This window comes from Nothobranchius furzeri, chromosome 4, assembly GCF_043380555.1.
Source record: "Nothobranchius furzeri strain GRZ-AD chromosome 4, NfurGRZ-RIMD1, whole genome shotgun sequence".
NCBI classification, from domain to species: Eukaryota; Metazoa; Chordata; class Actinopteri; order Cyprinodontiformes; family Nothobranchiidae; genus Nothobranchius; species Nothobranchius furzeri.
In genome coordinates, this window is record NC_091744.1 from 64,578,709 (window position 1) to 64,599,240 (window position 20,532).

The window sequence follows — 20,532 nt, forward strand, 5'->3', positions numbered from 1 at the left end:
CACACAGGGCGTTATTATGAATCTCTGTATGGCAGATCTGACCAGGCCTCTGAGGTAAACAAACCCTCAGCTGATGTCAGAGGCTTAGTAATCAGCTTTATCACGTACACTGATTGTCTGATTCACTCCCAGCATCCCCTGACGACTGAGGCGGCTGTGGATCCAGACAGGTGAGACATTTGCAACAAAAGCACGGCCTGTAACGAGAAACACCTGACTTTTTGTTGATTTTTCGAATGCAGGTTATTTGTTGGTGCTGTGATCAACATTTTAGAGGACGTCCCTTTTCAGACCCCCATGGGTTTGTTGGGGGTTGAAGTGCAGCTTTTGAGTCCTCCAGAGATTACTGCTCCAGACTGCCATCAGATTCTGCAAGAAACGGAAGTTATACATTTAGATGAATGTCTTTCTAGCTGCTGTAGAATACAGACATTGCTGATCTGTTTACTGCCTCACAATTTCTTTATTTGGCTTTGAAGCTACCCAGGTGTTTATCAGTGGTCCTTAAACACATTTGATGCATTCCAGGATGTTTTGTTTCTTAAAGCAAATGTTTTTTTGCAGTATGGATTCAGCCTGGAGCAATGGATTTTAACCGGTCAGTGGCCAGTCTCTCCATCCTGTCCTCCCATCTGGCTGATGCCCAGCAGCCCCCAGAGGGCTCACAAGTTCAGCCTCAGGGACAGTGATCTGTGGGTCCCCAGGCCTCGGGCTCGCAGCCACAGTCTGAGCTCTGCAGACATTCTCTGGCTGCGCCATCGCACCGTCAAGTTTCTCATAACCGATTCTGATGAAGACGATGGAACCACTGCTGAAGGTGTTCTTCATCGCGTCAACAGCAGAGAGCGACCCCACAGTGCTGCACCCAGAGACCTGGTGTCCAGAGTCAAGGACGTGCACCTGGGCTACCCCTCACACAGAGCTAAACCCGATACACCCCAGATCATCCAGGGTCACAGGGGTACTCCATCTTTCCCAGACTGCAGGCTGCCTCTGCGGGCCCTGGGACAGCACAGCTCTCTCTGTCAGGGACAGAAAAACAGCAAGAGGCAGAGTTCCCAGAGTAGAAAACACTCCCAAAACACACCTCCTGCCAGATCATCCAAACTCCAGCAACAGAGACCCTCCTCTGCAGGACCTGTGGTCAAAAACCGCAGAAAAAATGTAATTTTATGAATGAAGTAATATAGACCACTGAGGAGTTTTCTTTCTACTACTCCAACATGAATCATTTTTCCCTGATCAGGTCCTGACAGCCAGCACCTCCAACGGGGTTTTGCTCGACTCTGCAGCAGAACTTCTGACAGCTCTCAGCCAGGAGGAGCGGGAGATACTTGAAACCATCACAGAGAGGGGATACCCGTTACGCACAGCTATTCTGGCGCTGCAGAAAACAGGATATCGGAGCCCAGAGAAGGTAGGGCTCTCATCACTTGATAACCTAATGCATGAGAAAGATGCCATTTACACTTTGGAAAACTGGTCCATAAACAATTTCCCTCCCCGTTATTAGATCCTAAATTACCTGGTTTCTAGTGAGCATCTCTGTCAGCTGGGTTATGATGAAGCACAGGTGGAAGAGGCGTTGGAAATGTTTCAGAACTGTGAGAGCAAGGTGATCCCAACGTTTCTAACAGTTTAGATTTTAAAAAGCAGCTATGCATCTAAACTGTATGCACACAAGTAACATTTATATTTGTGTTTCAGGCTGCCGAGTTCCTGCACCTGTTAGCCCAGTTTAACGAGATGGGCTTCCAGCAAAGTGCAATCAAAGAAGTGCTGCTTGTTCATGAAAATCACCGTGAGAGGGCTCTAGAAGAACTCATGACCCGAATGGCTTAGAGACGCCATCAGCAGCATGAATACAACCCACTGGAGTATAAACAATCTGATCACCAGTTATTTAAAAAGCTTTATTCTCAATGTGACTAAAAACGCAGCTTTCATTTCAGGTTCAAAGGGAAAGCCATGGAGCTACTATAATAAAGTGGAACCACAGATAAAATGCATCAGGTGAAAAAGATCTAAAAGTAAATAAAGAAGCAGTAAAATATTTAAAACCATAGAAATATACACACACACACACACACACCAAACAGAACCCCTGAAAGAAAGCATTTTTCAAACAGGACAAAAAAAAAAAAAAAAAAAACCTCATAACATTTTGTTTACAAGTTCTCTTGTCCACAACTCCTGATGCTTTTTAACGTCACTTAAAGTCGACGGTGGAGTTCAACAGGCCAGATGGGACATGAGATTTGGAGGCTTTGGTGAGGTCTCTCTGCAACGACAAATTCACATTTCATTAACTGGATAATCAGCTTTCCTAGTACTTATTCTATCACTTAATACTACGTTTTTGGAGTAATCTCTAATGCTAATATATTTATTTGTAGTTTGTTCAGTTCAGTGTCATAGAGAAAATGTTCATTTTAGATGCCGACCGATACAGGTTTTTTAAAAGCCGATTCCGATTTGAAAGAATTCTGTTGCCGATGGACGACATCTAAAGAAGATTATTAAGGCCGATCTTTTCTTCAGTCTAGTAGTGGCGGTGTCGGTACAAGATCTGCTCGGGTGCAAGATCGGCTCGGGGTCCGTCGATTGCCGATGACGTCAAAGTAGTTGATTGGCTGAACATGAACCTTACGGAATTACGTAGGTCCAGGCAAATCTTTCTGTTGGAAAGATGGACAACTTTTACAAAGAAATCCATCATTACCTCTTTGAAAATTCACTTTTAGCATTGAGCTGCATGTATATTAGGGCTGAACGATTAACTGCATGTGCAATTAAATTGCGATGTGACAAAAGGAGATTTTCTAATCGCAAAGGCTGCAATTTGGCAGCGAGTGGTTAGCGCAATGCTGATATTCGTGGAAAAACCCATAGGAATGCTAATGCTAATATCACTGATTACATTCTTACAAATTATGAATTAGAAACGTGCTGAATGATTACATTTGGAGTCTAACAGAAAGTAAAACTACCATCAATCAAATAAGTACAGACAGGTATTTTAGTAAAGCCAGAAAACTTTTAACTCCAGAGTTTTGGCTAGCAGCTATGAGCGTAACTGAACTACGCATGGACAAGACGTCACAAACTCTAAACACAAAATACTTCAATAAAAGGGACACACTTCTTTCCTGCAAATACAATTTCACAGGTGTTGCTAATACCTATGATCCTTCAAGGGATGTGCTCAAAGAGGAGTTCAACATTATGAATAAAATAGTGTTTTATTTTACAAATACCATTATAAACACAAACGTACGTCTTAACATTATTTTAATAATGAAACTGCTAAATTCTTTCCAACAGTATAGATGTGTAGTGCATTTTGACCGAGTGGGTTTGCCGTACTTTGACGTCATCGGCAGTCGAAGGACCCCGAGCCGATCTTGTACCGACAGCTGCAGTTGTCTACACAGGTGCCCGATTTAATTTTTTTTTAAATGTCTGCTTTTAAAAATAATTTCAGCCGATATAGAAAAAAAATTAATATATTAGCCCGATATATCGGTCGGCCTCTAGTTCTTTTCATAATTACTTAAGTTTTTAAAATTCAGATTCATGAAGTTTTTATTTTTTATTTTGAAATGACTCAAGAGGAACTTTGATCTTTATGAATGTGTTTAAAATTGGTCTAAAATAATCTGTAAATATTCATTCTTTTGGCTCCCTTTAAGACACCGATGTAAATAAAACCTAATTTACCGTAAACTCCGAGTAGGAGCCAGCGATGGAGTTAAATGTTTGATTGGGGGGTTCCTGAAGCTTTGGTGTGTCACAGGGAGGATTTCTGCTCACATGGCAGATGTTCTCCTTGTTTCGCTCCAACATGCGGGGCATCTTTCCACGTCCTGGTGTTCGCAGTCCAAGACCCTGCAAGGACACAGTTACAGTGTTTATTTGGGTCTCATCACAACCAACATAAGAATTATGATCAAACACAACACACGGTTAACCCTTATTAAGGTACAGTGGAGCAAAAAAGTATTTAGTCAGCCACCGATTGTGCAAGTTCTCCCACTTAAAATGATGACAGAGGTCAGTAATTTTCATCATAGGTACACTTCAACTGTGAGAGACAGAATGTGAAAAAAATCCATGAATTCACATGGCAGGATTTTTAAAGAATTTATTTGTAAATCAGGGTGGAAAATAAGTATTTGGTCACTTCAAACAAGGAAAATCTCTGGCTCTCACAGACCTGTTACAACTTCTTTAAGAAGCTTTTCTGTCCTCCACTCGTTACCTGTATTAATGGCACCTGTCTGAACTCATTATCTGTATAAAAGACACCTGTCCACAGCCTCAAACAGTCAGACTCCAAACTCCACTATGGCCAAGACCAAAGAGCTTTCGAAGGACACCAGGAAAAGAATTGTAGACCTGCACCAGACTGGGAAGAGTGAATCTACAATAGGCAAGCAGCTTGGTGTGAAAAAATCAACTGTGGGAGCAATTATCAGAAAATGGAAGACATACAAGACCACTGATAATCTCCCTCGATCTGGGGCTCCACGCAAGATCTCATCCCGTGGGGTCAAAATGATCATGAGAACGGTGAGCAAGAATCCCAGAACCACACGGGGGGACCTGGTGAATGACCTGCAGAGAGCTGGGACCACAGTAACAAAGGTCACCATCAGTAACACACTACAACGGCAGGGAATCAAATCCTGCAGTGCCAGACGTGTTCCGCTGCTGAAGCCAGTGCATGTCCAGGCCCGTCTGAAGTTTGCCAGAGAGCACATGGATGATACAGCAGAGGATTGGGAGAAGGTCATGTGGTCAGATGAAACCAAAGTAGAACTTTTTGGTATAAACTCAATTCGTCGTGTTTGGAGGAAGAAGAATACTGAGTTGCATCCCAAGAACACCATACCTACTGTGAAGCATGGGGGTGGGAACATCATGCTTTGGGGCTGTTTTTCTGCTAAGGGGACAGGACGACTGATCCGTGTGAAGGACAGAATGAATGGGGCCATGTATCGTGAGATTCTGAGCCAAAACCTCCTTCCATCAGTGAGAGCTTTGAAGATGAAACGTGGCTGGGTCTTCCAACACGACAATGATCCCAAACACACCGCCCGGGCAACAAAGGAGTGCAGGGTATATACAGCAATCCTTAAGTAAAATTTACTACTTTTTAATACTTTTTTTTACTACCTTCAGAATTTTTTTAAAACCATCACAACACTAAATTGCAAGTGTTAATCAGCGACCTATTTACACATATTTTAACATATATAACATACAAAAAGCATAGACTTAGAGACTCACTGATGTTGACAACGTATTGCGCATATTTATTTTACTTAGAAAATATGCCAGGCACTTCTTTTCAGCGGTTCAGACAGTTGACCACGGGGCCTGAAATGATGCAGAACGACCGCTGAATATGACGTCATCATAATGTGACCGGATATGCTAAAGTAGGGCTGCTCAATTATGGCAAAAACAATAATCACGATTATTGTGACTGAAATTGAGATCTCGATTATTTAAGACGATTATTCAATTTATGTAGATTTTTTTAATTTATTTTTATTCAGTCATAAAACTGCTCAGGGCACAATCAGGGCAAAAATAAACAAGAAACAAGATGATCACTAAAAGAACTCCTGATTCCCAGTATAAAAAGACCAATATACTTATAGCTCATAGTTTATGACCCAAGGGCTATAGACCTTGGTTTAACTCATTTAAGTCTAACCCGTACAGACCCAAATACCAATATCTTGCAAATACTGACAGCAAGAATTATACAGTGGCATTTATAACAAATAAATGCAAATAAATTAATGTTCACAAAATGTTGCATAACATTTATTGAGTCATGTCAAGGTGCTGTAGGAGAGTGCACTAGCACCGTGTCCTCAGAGAGATTAGTTATTAGTTATCAGCGTGAGGAACTTATTTCTACCTTATTTATAAACTATTTATTTACAAGTCCATCAGTTAATGTAATAATTGTCCCAACCACAGCTGCACCCCCCACCCCCCAACCCGGTCTCACAGCAATCGGGGCAAACTGCATGTGTGTTTAGCGCGCCGCACGCGCACACTTAGCCGTTTTTAGTGGCTCAGGAGCCCGCAGGTACGGTGTGCGTCACTCACTCTGGTTACTCCAACAGGGAGCCGGCTCCGAGAGCCGTTTCTTTAGCGACTGACACATCACTACATAATTCCCTTTCCTAATGTCCTGAAGAACGGTCCGGAGCGCAGGCGGAGTGTTTAGCTAACCTGCAGCAGGAAATGTCGACGATAGTTATCCAGAAAGTAGCTAAGGGTTACCAGAGATGTTTCTGAGGTGTTCGCTAGGTACTTTTAAGATTTAAAAAGTCAAGAAGGGGGTCTGAAAAGCTGTTGGAAATAGCGTCAAAGTCGCTAAGTTGGCAACGGAGCGCTTCATTTGTAACTCAGGGCAGCTCAAGTGGGAGGAGCAAATAATCGGCTTGTTTTATTTTTATAATCGTTCAAAACATTTCATTCGGAATATATTTCTCTGTCGATGTTCAGAATACGACACCTGCTAGTCTGAAAAAAAATAATACCTAACTTGGAAAAAATAATACCTCTGAGACCAAATTTAACACTTTTAATGGCCTTAAATTTGACTATTTTTATTTATCACTTTTTAATACTTTTTAAAACCCCGCGGACACCCTGGAGTGGCTCCGTAAGAAGCATTTGAAAGTCCTGGAGTGGCCTAGCCAGTCTCCAGAACTCACCCCCATAGAAAATCTGTCGAGGGAGTTGAAAGTCCGTGTTGCGCAGCCCCAAAACATCATTGCTCTCGAGAAGATCTGCATGGAGGAATGGGCCAAAATACCAGCTACTGTGTATGCAAGCCTGGTAAAGACCTATAGTAATCGTTTGACCTCTGTTATTGCCAACAAAGGTTATGTTACGAAGTGTTGAGTTGAATTTTTGTTATTGACCAAATACTTATTTTCCACCCTGATTTACAAATACCGTAAATCCTCTAATACAGGCCGGTATTCAATTAAAGGTCGGGTCTCCAATTTTGGCCGGTGTCGGAGTCAGCGGAGGTGAATAATGGCCGGTCTCTTATTGTGGCCGGGTGGAATGTGGTAACAAGCAAGTACGGGGGGGCGGTTGTGTCATCGTCTCACTTTTGATTTGCCAGTGATAGACCGCGAGGGTAACTTTAACTGTGCAGAGACGAAGAGGAGGTGAAAATTTGATATCAAGTTCAAAGAGAACGTGCTGATTATGCTGCAGAACACTCTGGGGAGCAGTAGCAGGGGTTGTATGAACTAGTCGACTTCACTATAGTGACTTTTTATGCCTGTCGTCGACTAGTCGCTGTCATGTGATAATGACCGGCAAGATGCAGCCCTCGGAAAAGACAGCAGTCTGCTGTCAGCAGGTGACAAGCTCCTGCGCTGGGGGGGGCAACGCGCTCTGCCAGAGCGTCGGTACTGACACGCGATCGTTCATGTCGGTTCATTTCCTTTAATGTTTTCTGTCTTTTATCTCCGCTGTTTTTGCGGTCGGATCTGCCTCCTGAGCCCGGCCACAGTAACAATCAGGTGTTGCCAAATTATTTAACACGCAATCGTTTGTCGGTTCATTTCCTTTGATGTTTTCTGTCTTTTATTTGCGCCTGATGTGTTTCGCTGCTGTGGAGCGGGGCACATCACCTTGTCCTCCGACGCACTGATCACTGATGCGGCCGGCAAGCAGCGAGCACTCCGCTGTTTTTGCGGTCGGTAATCTGCCTCCTGAGCACGGCCACAGTAACAATCAGGTGTTGCCAAATTATTTAGCACGCGATCGTTCATGTTGGTACATTTCCTTTGATGTTTTCTGTCTTTTATTTGCGCCTGATGCATTTCGCTGTGGAGCGGGGCGCATCAACTTGTCATCCGGTGACGCACTGATCACTGATGCGGCTGGCAAGCAGCGAGCACTCCGCTGTTTTTGCGGTCGGTAGATCTTTTAGAACTGCAGTTCAAAGGTAACTCATAAGGTGAATATGAACCCAGGTAGCAGTTTCTCTTTAGGATTGAGAGGAGATGCAGGAAGATAATAAACAGACAGGACAGAAAAATAGTCAAATAAAAACAAGTTAGTTTTTGTACCTGGTGGTTGCAACAAACAGACACCATTGAAGGTAATCAGAAGTGAAGAACAGAAAATGAAATAATTATTTTAATGTTTAGAGCAGCAGGAACTCTGAGAGGCTGCAGGTGCATCAGTGAGTTTGCGGCTGCTGCGCAGGGGGAGGGGGGAGATGGCTGAAGCAGAAACTACCGTTGTTAAAAGAAATGTGTTTAACTTTGAAAATGTGGGAGCAATATTAATTGTCAAAAACTCCAGCGAACCATTAGTTCATTTTGCTCAAATAAATAGAGGCCTGCCTCTAATACTGACCCTCCTTCCAATAAAGGCCTGGAGCTTGATGAGCTTGAGTCAAATACAGGCCCGGGCCTGTATTAAAGGATTTACGGTAAATTCTTTAAAAATCCTGCCATGTGAATTCATGGATTTTTTTTTCCACATTCTGTCTCTCACAGTTGAAGTGTACCTATGATGAAAATTACTGACCGCTGTCATCATTTTAAGTGGGAGAACTTGCACAATCGGTGGCTGGCTAAATACCTTTTTGCCCCACTGTATATATAGACATCTGCTATGGATATGAGGATTACAGGAGATGTTTCAAAGGGGATATTATGAGCACTACATAAAGAAGACGAACTAAAGTAAACATAAAAATGATGGAGTGTACCTTGCTGGCAGACAAAGGTGGTTTCCGCATTAAGGACTGGCACATGGCTCCACTGAGGCTGGGACTAAGGAAGCTGTTCGGAGTAGAGATGGTTGAGGTGCCATTTAACTAAATACAAGAAAAAACGTGGGTAAATTTTACGCTCACAGGTAAACTGAGTCAGTGTCATGAACAACCTGCAGAGGACTCCCTACCTTTCTCAGTTTTGCAGCTACTGGAGTTCCTGGCATCTGGCGTTTAGATGGAGTCCTCGCCGTTGCCCCGAACAGCATCTCCTCTTTCGTTTGTATACTTTTCTTTAGTTGCTATTTAATGAAAATCAAATGGTTAATAATGTTCTGAAAACAAATATGGATTTATTTTCTTTGAAAATGATAATAAAAAAAAACAGTAACCTACTCTTTCAAGTTTTTCCTTCTCCTTCTCCTCATGGTGCTTCTCCCACTGCTGATGCACATATTCCAGAAACCTCTGGCCACCCACCAGGAATTCTTTGCCATGCTCTTCTTCCCAGGCCTCAATCTGAGCCTTCAGAATCTTCTCCACCTGACTCAAACGTTTAACACAACAATCCAACATATATTAGAATTAAAGCCGTAAAGAAGCACTTTTCTTTTCCATTTACCTGAAGAGAATTGACCTTAACGTAACCCCACCTTAGGCAGACTTTTCTGCAGGTCGGTTCTTTGCCTTTCTTCTTTTAAAAGGTTCCCCCCTCTGTTGTTGAACCTTGATGGATCGCTATTCTTTTTCTAATATTTTAAAACACACTTATTAACAAACACACACACATAGAATGATTCTCAGCATGTTTTAGACTGGTGTGCTCACATCAAGCTCCAGGTACAAGGTCCAGCTGTTCTGCCATTTTGAGACTCCTTCAAAGAGTTGCTTATGTTGCTCGTAGTACCTCTGCAAGCGTCTGACCTCCTCCTCATGTCTGCTGAGAAGCTCCTCGGTGAAATCATCTATCAAGAGAAGAAACACTGAACTTGTGGTCCTCCTGGTGAAGTCTGCAGCTTGTACAGGTGTCAAACGTGAACTTTAAGAATTTACCATCATGATATGGAAGAAAAGCCTCCTGCTGTTCAAGGCTGTAGAAACATTTCTTCCACAGAAGAGCGAGTTCCTCCCTGATGACCTTGATGATTCTTTGCATGCTTTGGATTTTCAGCGCTTCTAAGCGCTGGATCTCTGACTGGAGCTGGAAACAGAAGAAAGCTGTTAAAATGTAGATGTATTTCCTGAAACAACCTCAGGTGGACTTCTTACAGCTTCAATGTTTTTCTTCTTCGAGTTGACCATGTGTTCAGAGAGAGCTTCCCTCTCCTCCTGAGGAATCTGAAGCCTCTGCCACAATTCCTGGATCTTTGTCCGGAAACCAGCGCAGACGAGCTCATTCTCGGCCTTGCGCTCGTGCAACTGGAAGAAACAAAATTATACAACTGGTTTCATGTTGCTCAGTGACAAAATAAAGAGATGAAGACACTGACCTGACTGAGAACAAGTTTCAGAGCCGCGATGTTGTCGTTGGAGAGGCAAAACGCATCCACATCCTCACAGACCACATCCATTTCAAAACTGGTCTCCGGATGCTGTTCCAAATCCTCCATACAAGCAATGACCTCCTTTCTGATGGTCACAAATTCTTCAAGACGACACTCCTGTAAAGATTAAAATATTATAACCCCCCCCATAAAAAACTAGTGAATAACTGAGAAAAAGGGCAAACCTTCTCTTTGGTGAGATCGGCGAGATAGGTGCGATAGGCCTCTAGCTGTTGCATCGATGGGACGGCACTCTGGTCGATACTAAAGGGGGAGGTGCACATGACATTACACAGCTCACGGTCTTTAGCGACGAGGCCTTTAAGCTCTTCCATCCTCTGTTTCTTCTGCTTCTTCAGCGCCTCCAGACGGGTCCGATTGTTCTTCTCTGTTTGCAGAGTGCTGCAGCCTTCCTCTTCCTGCACAGAATACTAAACAGTCAATAAACAGTCAATAACAGAAACCAGTCATTTGCTTTTGATAAGAAAACATCTTATGTATCCCATTAATGTATTTTCAGGCCATCACACATTTCCCCAAATACATGACGGCATGTGTCTGGATATATTTAATCATTCAAACAGCTTGTGGCTCTAAAGTTCAGTGCAGTTTTTGTCTGCTTGGCTCACTTCAAGAATTTATAAACAGATTTGTTTTGCGTTCACAACATAAAATAGCATTCCCAAGCGTTTATGCAAATGAAGGCAGGAAGGTGAAGGTCCCCAGTCATCTGAGGCATGACAATCACAGGTCCAAACAAAAGCAACTCCCGTTACATCATTTTTATCTTGTCACTAGGGCTGCAGCTATCGAATATTTTTGTAATCGAGTACTCTATCGAATCTTTTTTTCGATTAATCGAGTACTCTAATAAATTACCCTTTTGTGTTTGTAAACCTTTATATCATATATTGATGAGCCAAGATGGCGCCGAGTATGGCTGCCTCGTCGCCAGCTCCACCAAGTTCCAACATTACACGCTCCATACTGTACATTAATGCCACTGTTTTGCACATGCCAACCTCTGTACATTTTATATCTCTTATCTTATTGTTTACTTTATTCATTTGTATACTTAGATTAGCCATTTTTATATTTTACTTGTTTTTACATTACTGTATTTTTGCACAACTATTGCTGTGAAACTCGCACACAAGAATTTCACTCGCATGTACTGTACCAGTGTACCTGCACATGTGACGTGACAATAAAAGTGATTTGATTTGATATCAAATAGCATGTTATAATTATGAAAGACCTCTTAAAATGAGCAAGCAATTGCCAGTTATTCAAGTTTTATTCAAAATTAGTTTGCATTACTTCAGCACTTCAACTTTACTTCACAGTAAACAAATGCCTGTGCAAAAAATAAGTAAACCTGAGCCGATTTTCCCCTCGTGCGAGAATCTGCTAGCCTGCAAGTCAGACAAAAACTAGGAGGATAACGCTGCGAGCGGCTGCGGCCCAAACAGAACCAGAACCGCTCACGGCGCAAACAGCTCGCCGGCTGTTTCCCTATTAACACACGTCCGTTTTAATTTCCACACTTTTTTTCTCACACTAACAAGGATTGCCAAAAGCATGTTTGCTGTGGTTTTGTCAAATTATACTGATCACAAAACATGTATTTACTTTCTTTCGTTTTCCTCCGCCACTCATAAATACCCGTGTCCTCCTGCAGAAACCCCGAGGGACAACAGACATCAATAACACAGTAAAAAGTCCGACGTGTTGTGTAAAAACTGCTATTTTTAGCACATTTTAAGCCCGACGTGTTGCTACCAGATGTACGGTGTGAGCTGAAACTGAGCGCTACAAACGAAAAAGTCGCAGAGTCCGCAGAAAATATAGAAAAACAGGCTAAAAAGCATTATCTTGTAGAGGCTCCGAGTCCGCTTGCAGAAGTGACATTTACAGGTGCTGCAGCATGGAGGATGTGGTGTTGTGCTAGGCTAAATCCATTTTACTGTATTTAAACTGGACTACGTTTTCCACCTTACGACGTGAAAAATGGTTCCACAACTTTGACATTTTCTGTCTTTTTCGCACTCCACCGGGGTTAAAGTTGTCCGCCATGGCTTAAGAGAAAGTTAAGTTATATTCGCTACTCGCGTGTGCATTCAGTCCAGTGGGCATGTGCGTCACTTATTTCGGTCCGGGTGAAACATGACCCCGGGCGATTGCAAAGCCATAAATTAATTAAATATGAATTAAACGAATCCTCGAGGCAGAGAATTTGACTCGAGGATTTTTTGTACTCGAATTATTCGAGGTACTCGAGGAATCGTTTCAGCTCTACTTGTCACGTGAGGAACTGTCTTATTTCAAGCGGAATAATGTGCAGCTTAAATTGCAGCAATTTCTTTTATAACAAAAGAAAACTTTCAGTTGGAATTGAGAAAATGTCCTTAACTAGAGAAAAAAGTGAGAGAATGATACCTCACAAACATGCAACTCAAATCCCATCACCCACTGGAGGCTCTACAGCCTGTGGCAAAAACATATTCATTTAAATCTACCTCAAATGGAGGCAGCTGTAGTTCGTCGCACAAGTTCGCAAGCTCTTTGCGACATGCCTTGATGCTCTTCAGTAATTTATTCAGCAGGCTCTCCTCTTCCTCGATCATCTTGTCCAGTAAACCCTGCAGGCAAAGAGAACCAAACGAGCTGTCGTATTAGATCTGAGGGACTCAGGAACAACCTTACTAATTAACTAACATGTGGCCGTGGGACTCACCTTGGTGTGTTTATGAACAGCATTTGTCCTCTGAACTCGCTGTTCATCAGGAATCCCAATTTCCTCCCAAATATCCTGCAGCCTGGCCAGCGACCTGTTCAGGTAGGCCACAGACTCTGCTGCGTGAACCTCACTGGGAAAAAGCAACAACTTATAAGCATGATTAAAGTTGAAATGTCGTCAAAAAACCAGGTTTAACACTAATTGAGCATTTTTCTAATCCACAAGGAAATTGTATTGTTGGCCGGTGATCCAGTTCACGACTGGCCCTAACCTTCCTGGCTCTTACCCCAAAGGGCAGCTGACGCTCCAGAGCTTCTTTCAATAATGGCAAATCCCTTTAACTTCATTACAGTGCTTCGTTAATAAAGACGATGAGGCAGTGATTCAATTATATCTTGGTTTATGTATAAAAAGCAGAGAAGAAGCACAGGGTACAAAAAATAATTGCTGACTCTCTGGAGGTCTCCGGAAGTGCCTTTACATGGCTGACATCGCCTAATACACCCCTGTGGGGGCATTTCAACCCCTCTGTGATGGCAATTCCTGATTGGATCAGAAATCAAAAACTACGTGGCACAATGACTGCAGTCATGGGGATGCTTATGTGAACATATAGTGAAATATTTGCACCTAATACAAGTGGCTGTGGAATGAGATCAAGACAGAACCCTGGAGCAAGGTGATCAAGTTACACAAATAATCCAACAGCAGCCCAACATTTGCTTTTCCTATTTGAAGAAGGAAACTAAGCTCAATAAGGTCAGCTGTGATACGTATCATTCAATTATCCTTACTGCAAACAGCTGTTAGCCCGTCAGTGTTAGCAAGCTAACAATTAACGTTAGCCGATTCAAAATGAAGGCTTTATATGAAATATCTACGGCAGTAAACCACTCACCTCAGTCTCATGTCGCCAATGTAGCCAACCACGGTGAAATAAAATAATATTTTCCTAAAATGTAAACAGCGCTTCGAGTTTAAAAACGAAGACTATTTATTTCCGACCTCCTCGTTAGTTGGTCAACTAAATTTAAAATTTGCACAGAAAAATACCTCGGCGCTAATTGGCCCAGTGTGTAAACGTCATGAGTTTTTTTCCCCGCGTGACTCACGGCCCATCTTAAAATACCGCCATCTTCAGGTGTGGAGTTTTATGACATGTCCTTCATATTTAATTTAATTTAATTTAATTTAATTTAATTTAATTTAATTTAATTTTATTTTATTTTATTTTATTTTATTTTATTTTAATAATATGTAACATTCTGGTGTTTTGTCTTCCTTACAGAAAAAGTTGGTAATTTTACTTGTTGATTATTCTCATAATATTTGTATAAAAATAATAATACATTTTATTTTTTAAATGTGCAGAAGAGGATCGAAGTGAGCAGACGGGAGTGGCGATGTGAATGAGGGCTGATATGTAGGATGGAGGCAGGTTATGAGGTGCTTCGAAAGTGATGAGCAAAATTTTGAAACTGACTCTTTGTTTAATGGGCAACCAATGAAGTTGTTGCAGGATGGGGGTGATGTGATGAGATGATGGAGTCCTAATGACACATTCATCAGCGTTTTGAAAAAGCTGCAGTTTTTGTAGGGATTTGCTGGGGAACCAAAGAGAAGTGAGTTGAAATAATCAATCCTGGATGTGACGAGACTGTGGAAAAGGATGGCAGTGGTAAGAGGAGTAAGTGATGGACAGAGACTGAAAGTAAGCAGACCGGGTAATATCGCTGATGTGAGATTGAAAAGAAAGTGTGTTTTTGAGAATGACACCCAGGCTCTTAACATGAGGAGAGGGAGTACCTGCTGAGTTATCAATAGAGATGGGAAAACTGTTAGATTTGGAGAGAATGTGAGATGCGCCTACCATGAGGATTTCAGTTTTAGAACTGTTCAGGTTGAGGAGGCTGGAAATAAACCAAGAATAGATTTCTTGGAGACAGAGGGTCAGGGAGGAGGGTGGAAATGAGTTTGAGGGTTTGGTTGAGAGTCAGAGCTGGGTGTAATCTGCGTAACAATGAAAATGAATGTTGTGTTTCCGAAAAAAGCAACCTAGCGGGAGAGGACAAGTGATGAAAAGAAGGGGCCCCAGGAAAGAGCCCTGGGGCACACCAGCAGAGACAGGAAAGATATTGGATTTATATGACATGCGGCCAGAGAGGTAGGAGGTGAACCAGGCAAGAGGAATGTGAGTGATACCTATAGATGACAATATGCTAAGCAGAGTGCTAGTTCCCATCACACAGCCATCCTAAAATTTTTAATGCCACTCATCCAAAGAGTTTCTTATTTAACCCTCTGGAAGCAGGCGTTGCAGATTTGCAACGTTAAAACCTGGTTACTCCACATACGTATTTCATGAGCATTTTTTAAATCAGAAGTACCCCTGAAGGACTTAGTTGTTCGTCCTTTTATCAAAACTTATTTTGAGCCTGAGAGGGTTAAAAGTGGGCTGGGAGTTTCGGGGTCATGAGTCTTTGTTAGGTCAAAAATTGATAATAATAAAAAAAATTTTTTGTTTGGAACTTGTAATTTAACAAGGTCTCCTTTATCAACCATTTCTTCTCAATGGCTTTGGGGTGAGGTTGGAGGCTCACTCTCTCAGGACTGGTGGGCTTTTGGCTCTGCTTAGTTCTCCTCCTTCAGTGTTCTTATTCTCCGGCTTACTCTCCTCCATCCCCTGGCTTCTGTCCATTCTTTGCCCCCCCCCCCCCCCGTGGGGAACTAAAGAGGCCCAGGCCATCGCAGGACAGCCCCTTCCTCATGACATATGCCTCATTTGCAAAAAAAAACTCTTTATAGTGATAAACATTGTTTAGTAATATTTTATTGTTATACTTTCTCATTTTTCCTACAACAATTACTGTGATGCTCGGGCACATGTTACCTTCACCTTTGTTTAGTGGAACCGGTGGTTTGTTTGGTCAAAATATACGGTTACTCATTTCCTCCTTTCAGTCTTGTTCCCCGTGTGCAAAATATAATCAGATTCTCTAACATTTAATGTTTCTGGTTGAACTTCATATATTCTCTTACAGACTGAGATAACCCTTTCATTACTCTTGACAGCCTTTCTGATCCATTTGAATTGTCCTTTTTCATCCAGGTGTCCTCCAAGCCCAGCAGATGCAGCAGTGAAGCCAGGGTCACATCATTTAATGTATTCTCAGAGGCTCAGACCCTCTCAGCACACATTTACAATATACTTGCAGCTGCAGTTCCAGGACAAATTTGTGTTTCATCTTTGCACAACATTGATTGTAGAATTTTCTATTTCAATGATGCATTAAATAGGATCCTACAGAATCCTGCAGCTGTTCATTCTGTGCTGCACTCCACAGTGTGTGGGTGCAATATCATCACATTTAAATCTGTTCGCTTCTATTTTCTTCCGTACACGGTCTTAATAGGACCTAAAATAATACAATATCATTTTGTAGCTATAATTTAAAGTCCTGTCAGTCAAAATATATCCAGTGTCATGCACACAGACAAGTTTTATGCTTATACGAATTAAAAAGTAGAATTTCACATATTTATTTACATATTTAGAAAAGTAAAAATGTGTCATAGTCTGATTTTTGTAAAACTTTAGCTTGAGTGGAAAATGTTTATTCAAAAATGCCACTGTGGCATCACCAATAAATAAATCAGGAGACTGGGTGGAAAACCAAACTGAACTTTGGTTTTTTACCAAGTCTTTTCCAGTTTAGTGATGTGATTTTGATAAAAGCCTTTGTTTCCTCATCAGTGATGATAATGACGGAAATAGAGGCTCTTCAGCACCTCCTCGCTGAACTGGTAGGTTAGCTTCTTCTTCACTTTCTTAATTTCTCCAGTTTTACCATAGTTCCTCAGAGCTCGAGCCATTTTTTGGTATGTCATCTTTTTGCGGTTTCCTTTCTGAACCCCCCAGTGGGTTGCCAGGGCTTCTTTGTTCTTTGTGGAGAACTGGAAGATTCCCTTGTCCTGGTCCACCCACCAGATGCTGTCACCCATGTCACCCTTCCGAAGCAGGTCCAGGAGGAACTGATATAGGCGGATTTTCTTCTTGTTGCCTTGGAGGAAAATTCATTACATTTGTAAAAGCTGCAGTAATTTGGGTTTCTTTGTTGTAGAGGAATGAAAAATACATACTTGTGTCTTTCCTGAAGGAATAGTTGTAGTCGTCGAACTCGTCTTCCCCCTCTGAGACCTGCAGAGGTGGGCTGACGGCTCTCTTGTCCTCCTCTGAGTAGTAGCGTGCAGGTGAAGCCGAGGGTGGGTACTGGTAGCACAGGGATGGGGTGCAATATGGGATCTTTAGGGGAAATTTAAAGCATGCCATAACTTCTTTCCTGCAATTTTGCAATTGCTTGCTGTTTGACATTTTTGCTTAAATGTGGCTATTGCACCAAAAGAGGAAGTTCTGCCAAAATAGCTTTCAATGCTCAGCAGCACCACATGGTGTGGATGACATTTCAGAAAAAACATCCCAGTGTTTCCACATCCTGCACTTGGTTTGTTTAGATTAAATTGGGGTTTTACAAACCTCCTGAATACATGTCACCTGTTAAAAGACTTATGTGGATCAAACAATGTAATAAAGGCTTAGACAATCTATTCCCATTAGTATGAGTATTAGTATTACTGTCAACCAACAATAAGAATCCTGTAAAACTGACATTATGTTCAGTTAAATAAACATTTTCAGTTTTTTTTAAATAGATGTTTTGATTAAACTTATAATAAAAATGAGGAATTGTGTCAAACGTTTTTCTTTTTGTGTTTGTGCACACATGGACTCACCTGTGATGGCAGGGAGAGAGGGGCGAGTGGAGGTTCCAGGTGGAGGTGCACAGGCTCGCTGCTGTAGCGAAAGGATTGTATCAGCTGCTGAGGAGACACTGCCTGCAGCTCTGTCAGGTGATTCACGGGGGAATTCTCAAAGTCTGGTGGTTGGACCCGATCAGAGTGGAAGTTCCATCTGTGGTCTATCAAAAAGACACATATTGAACTCCTTTCCATTCTTTAAATATATAATTTATCTTCCTCACCTTCGTAAATCTCCCCCACACCACTCAGGTAGGGGTACAGGTCCACAGGCAGTCGATAAGTCTCAGCCTCATGTGAAAGGATTTCTTCTGAGGCCTTTGAGAAAAACAAAAGAATAATTTTCCTATATTAGCCCTATAATATGGTTATTATTAAAGTTTATTTGTCCAAAAACACATTTATCTTGCTTTAAAGAGTAATAAAATGTAACACAAACCACAAATAGGGGTTTTCATTAGAGTAAGGAGTAATGTTTCAGTCAAATACATATTATTGTGTAAAACACATAAAGTAAAACTCTTTTCTGCATTATATTCAAATTAAACTGTCCAGAAGTCCTACTAAACTGTAAAACAAAAACTGAAATGTCACAAACTGAACCAATTGTCTGATTTCACAAAAAGAAAACACTTACAGACGACACGACAAAGCCTTCCATCGTGTAAACAAGGTAGCATGAGAGTCTCAACTTTAAGGCTTTTAGTGAAGTTTTTCCTGTTGCTTCACGGACAAACACGCAACGTCGACTTCAACACACAAATGGGAACTGAAAGTGAGAAATCAGCTATGCTGGACTTTATGCAGTCTGCATTCATATCACCCTGTAGTCAGATTCATATGACGAGCTGCTTCCTGATGGCCGGTGATCACATTTACACGAACATTTACATCCTGTGCTTTTGGATCAGTGGGACACGTTGAGTCATTTTAATGAATCTGTTCAAAAGTTACACTTCAGGGATTCTTGCATTAATGAATGAAGACTGAAGAATGAAGACATTTCTGATGTCATTTTATTGATTTTATTTGTGTTTGGTCTAAAATAACTAAATAAATAAATACATTACAAACAGTTTATCCATAAAGCTGCAGAAAAATTGATTTTTTTCCTTTCTTCAGTTTTTTTTATTGCAACAAGTAACACTTATGATTAATTTGTGGATGGTTATTTTTTATAGCCACTGTGCTCAGGAGCTGAAACCAAAAGTGAAGTTTGGAGTCTTGCTTGTTCCTCTTTAGCGCCGACATTCGGGTTTCAATAGAGGAAGTTCTGACCATGAGAATGAAACCAGTGACTGAAATGGTCCGAGCCCTTTTGGGCTGTTTGTGTTCTAAAACCCAGTTTCTGAGAAAGTTTAGAGACTGGGCTGTGATTTAAAAAGAACTTGGGTGGGTCAGAGTTTTTTTTAAATATGATATTTAACAATGATCACATGTTAACTTGGACTTGTATTTCAAGGTAAAATGTTAGAGGTCATTTGGGGGAACTGACAAAAATGAACAACTTTCTAATCTGCGAAAACATTAAAACATTCAGGATAATATTTGGTGGCAGAACACAAGACCACAAACAAAAGTTGAAAGGTAGAAACACTCAAGTGGCATTCCAGTAAAAATAATCAAAATGCAAACTAAAACCATTCATAGAAAAGTCAGTGTGAACGAGTTCAGTCCATCACAAAGGTTTTGATAAACTGAGGTGAATTGGAAAAGAAGTCTTTAAAGTTCAGCAAACAGAATATTTTAACAGATTTTTCTTTTAAACTAATAAAGAGAGGAACTCTCCTGTTTGTGTTAACAAAGCAACAGCATGACACTGGACTAGTGTTTACACTATAGTGCATTAGTGTAATACATTAGTGAGAGGGGCATTTTACAGGTTTGACACTACAAAAGTGACAGCAATAAAAAGTCTGTGTAGTTTTTACCGTTAGTCTCTGGAAATATTCGTCAGAATTTTGTTGAAAATGACTAAAATGATGTGCAGTCGTTGAAAATTATTGGCAGCTGCAACGTATAACCATAAAAATCTGGTCTAAGTTACATAGGTCTAAGTCTCTGGGGCACGCCATATGAGACACCATGTTTCCTTCTGGTCCGCAGGGCCCTGCGCCTGCAAAAGTTCTGTTACTATGTTCGAAAACATTTAGACAGCAAGAAACACAAATTTACTAACAAAACCGCTAAACTCTTTCTAAAACCTATGTGAAAGAACAGAATCGAAAAAGAGATGCCATAGTTTGCCATAGTTTGATGTCATTGGCAGGCGGAGGACCTTGAGCAGATCTGGTAACTACAGCGCCAGAAAACTAGCATCAGCATTGCATTCTCTCGACGAGATTACCTGAAGGACCATCAAAGTCTGAGTCATGCCAAGGATGCGTGCTTTCTGCTCCACAGGAAACATTACTGCCACTTTAAAACACCACCGTAAACCAGGAGGGTGTCTGGGGAGGGGGTTCAGAGTGGGTCAGTGGCACCGTGATAGGAAGCTTGGACACCCCCCCCCCACCCACCACCCCCCACCCTCCCCCTCTAGAGCAGTGCAGCATGAATTAGTTTAGATTTTCTTTGGCATAATTTAGCTTCATGCCAGATGTGGAACCATGTGAATGAATTTAGAAAAGAGATGCGTAGACAAATACTTTCAAGCTGTC

The 20,532-nt window shown here is 41.5% G+C and overlaps 3 protein-coding genes across 9 annotated transcripts; 1 reads left to right on the forward strand and 2 right to left on the reverse strand.

Moving 5' to 3' along the window:
* Window positions 1-16: 16 nt before the first annotated feature.
* Window positions 17-1,984, forward strand: LOC129153487 (ubiquitin-associated protein 1-like). Its single transcript, XM_070550747.1, has 7 exons — window positions 17-31; window positions 133-170; window positions 243-384; window positions 565-1,164; window positions 1,247-1,417; window positions 1,514-1,615; window positions 1,708-1,984. Exons 1-7 carry the CDS (start codon window positions 17-19, stop codon window positions 1,840-1,842), a joined length of 1,203 nt encoding a protein of 400 aa, XP_070406848.1. The 3' UTR covers window positions 1,843-1,984.
* On the reverse strand, window positions 1,900-14,105 carry LOC107388510 (protein regulator of cytokinesis 1). 6 transcript variants are annotated; one of them, XM_054732977.2, is made up of 14 exons: window positions 13,956-14,105; window positions 13,055-13,187; window positions 12,837-12,959; window positions 10,503-10,736; window positions 10,264-10,434; window positions 10,043-10,192; window positions 9,827-9,974; window positions 9,602-9,738; window positions 9,427-9,522; window positions 9,170-9,316; window positions 8,965-9,075; window positions 8,771-8,878; window positions 3,721-3,888; window positions 1,900-2,281 (listed from the first exon to the last, which is right to left on the reverse strand). In XM_054732977.2, exons 1-14 carry the CDS (start codon window positions 13,964-13,966, stop codon window positions 2,210-2,212), a joined length of 1,809 nt encoding a protein of 602 aa, XP_054588952.1. In that variant the 5' UTR covers window positions 13,967-14,105; the 3' UTR covers window positions 1,900-2,209. The 6 variants fall into 6 exon arrangements, with proteins under 6 accessions (XP_054588952.1, XP_054588951.1, XP_070406449.1 ...); XM_054732976.2 differs by having other exon boundaries at window positions 10,503-10,748; window positions 13,956-14,087; XM_070550348.1 differs by lacking the exons at window positions 12,837-12,959; window positions 13,055-13,187; window positions 13,956-14,105 and adding exons at window positions 11,950-11,992; window positions 12,076-12,190.
* A 2,543-nt stretch (window positions 14,106-16,648) lies between these two features.
* spi1a (Spi-1 proto-oncogene a) lies at window positions 16,649-18,662 on the reverse strand. Of its 2 annotated transcripts, none has more exons than XM_015964254.3 (5): window positions 18,510-18,662; window positions 18,097-18,190; window positions 17,849-18,033; window positions 17,198-17,327; window positions 16,649-17,118 (listed from the first exon to the last, which is right to left on the reverse strand). In XM_015964254.3, the coding sequence occupies exons 1-5, from the start codon at window positions 18,531-18,533 to the stop codon at window positions 16,808-16,810; spliced, it is 744 nt and encodes a 247-aa protein (XP_015819740.1). In that variant the 5' UTR covers window positions 18,534-18,662; the 3' UTR covers window positions 16,649-16,807. The 2 variants fall into 2 exon arrangements, with proteins under 2 accessions (XP_015819740.1, XP_015819739.1); XM_015964253.3 differs by having other exon boundaries at window positions 17,198-17,360.
* Between the last annotated feature and the right edge of the window lie 1,870 nt (window positions 18,663-20,532).

Bases quoted from the DNA above. Each gene is read 5' to 3' on its own strand.
- LOC107388510 (XM_054732976.2), bottom strand. The intron at 10,749-12,836 runs GTAGATTTAAAT...TTGACTGTTTAG, and splicing joins TACAGCTGCCTCCATTTGAG to TATTCTGTGCAGGAAGAGGA. The intron at 9,739-9,826 runs GTAAATTCTTAA...TTCTCTTGATAG, and splicing joins TTTTCTTCCATATCATGATG to ATGATTTCACCGAGGAGCTT.
- spi1a (XM_015964253.3), bottom strand. From the start codon at position 18,533: ATGGAAGGCTTTGTCGTGTCGTCT. The intron at 18,034-18,096 runs GTGAGGAAGATA...TCTTTTTGATAG, and splicing joins TGTGGGGGAGATTTACGAAG to ACCACAGATGGAACTTCCAC. The intron at 17,119-17,197 runs GTATGTATTTTT...TTTTCCTCCAAG, and splicing joins TTCCTTCAGGAAAGACACAA to GCAACAAGAAGAAAATCCGC.
- LOC129153487 (XM_070550747.1), top strand. The intron at 385-564 runs GTTATACATTTA...GTTTTTTTGCAG, and splicing joins AGATTCTGCAAGAAACGGAA to TATGGATTCAGCCTGGAGCA. The intron at 1,616-1,707 runs GTGATCCCAACG...TTTGTGTTTCAG, and splicing joins TTCAGAACTGTGAGAGCAAG to GCTGCCGAGTTCCTGCACCT.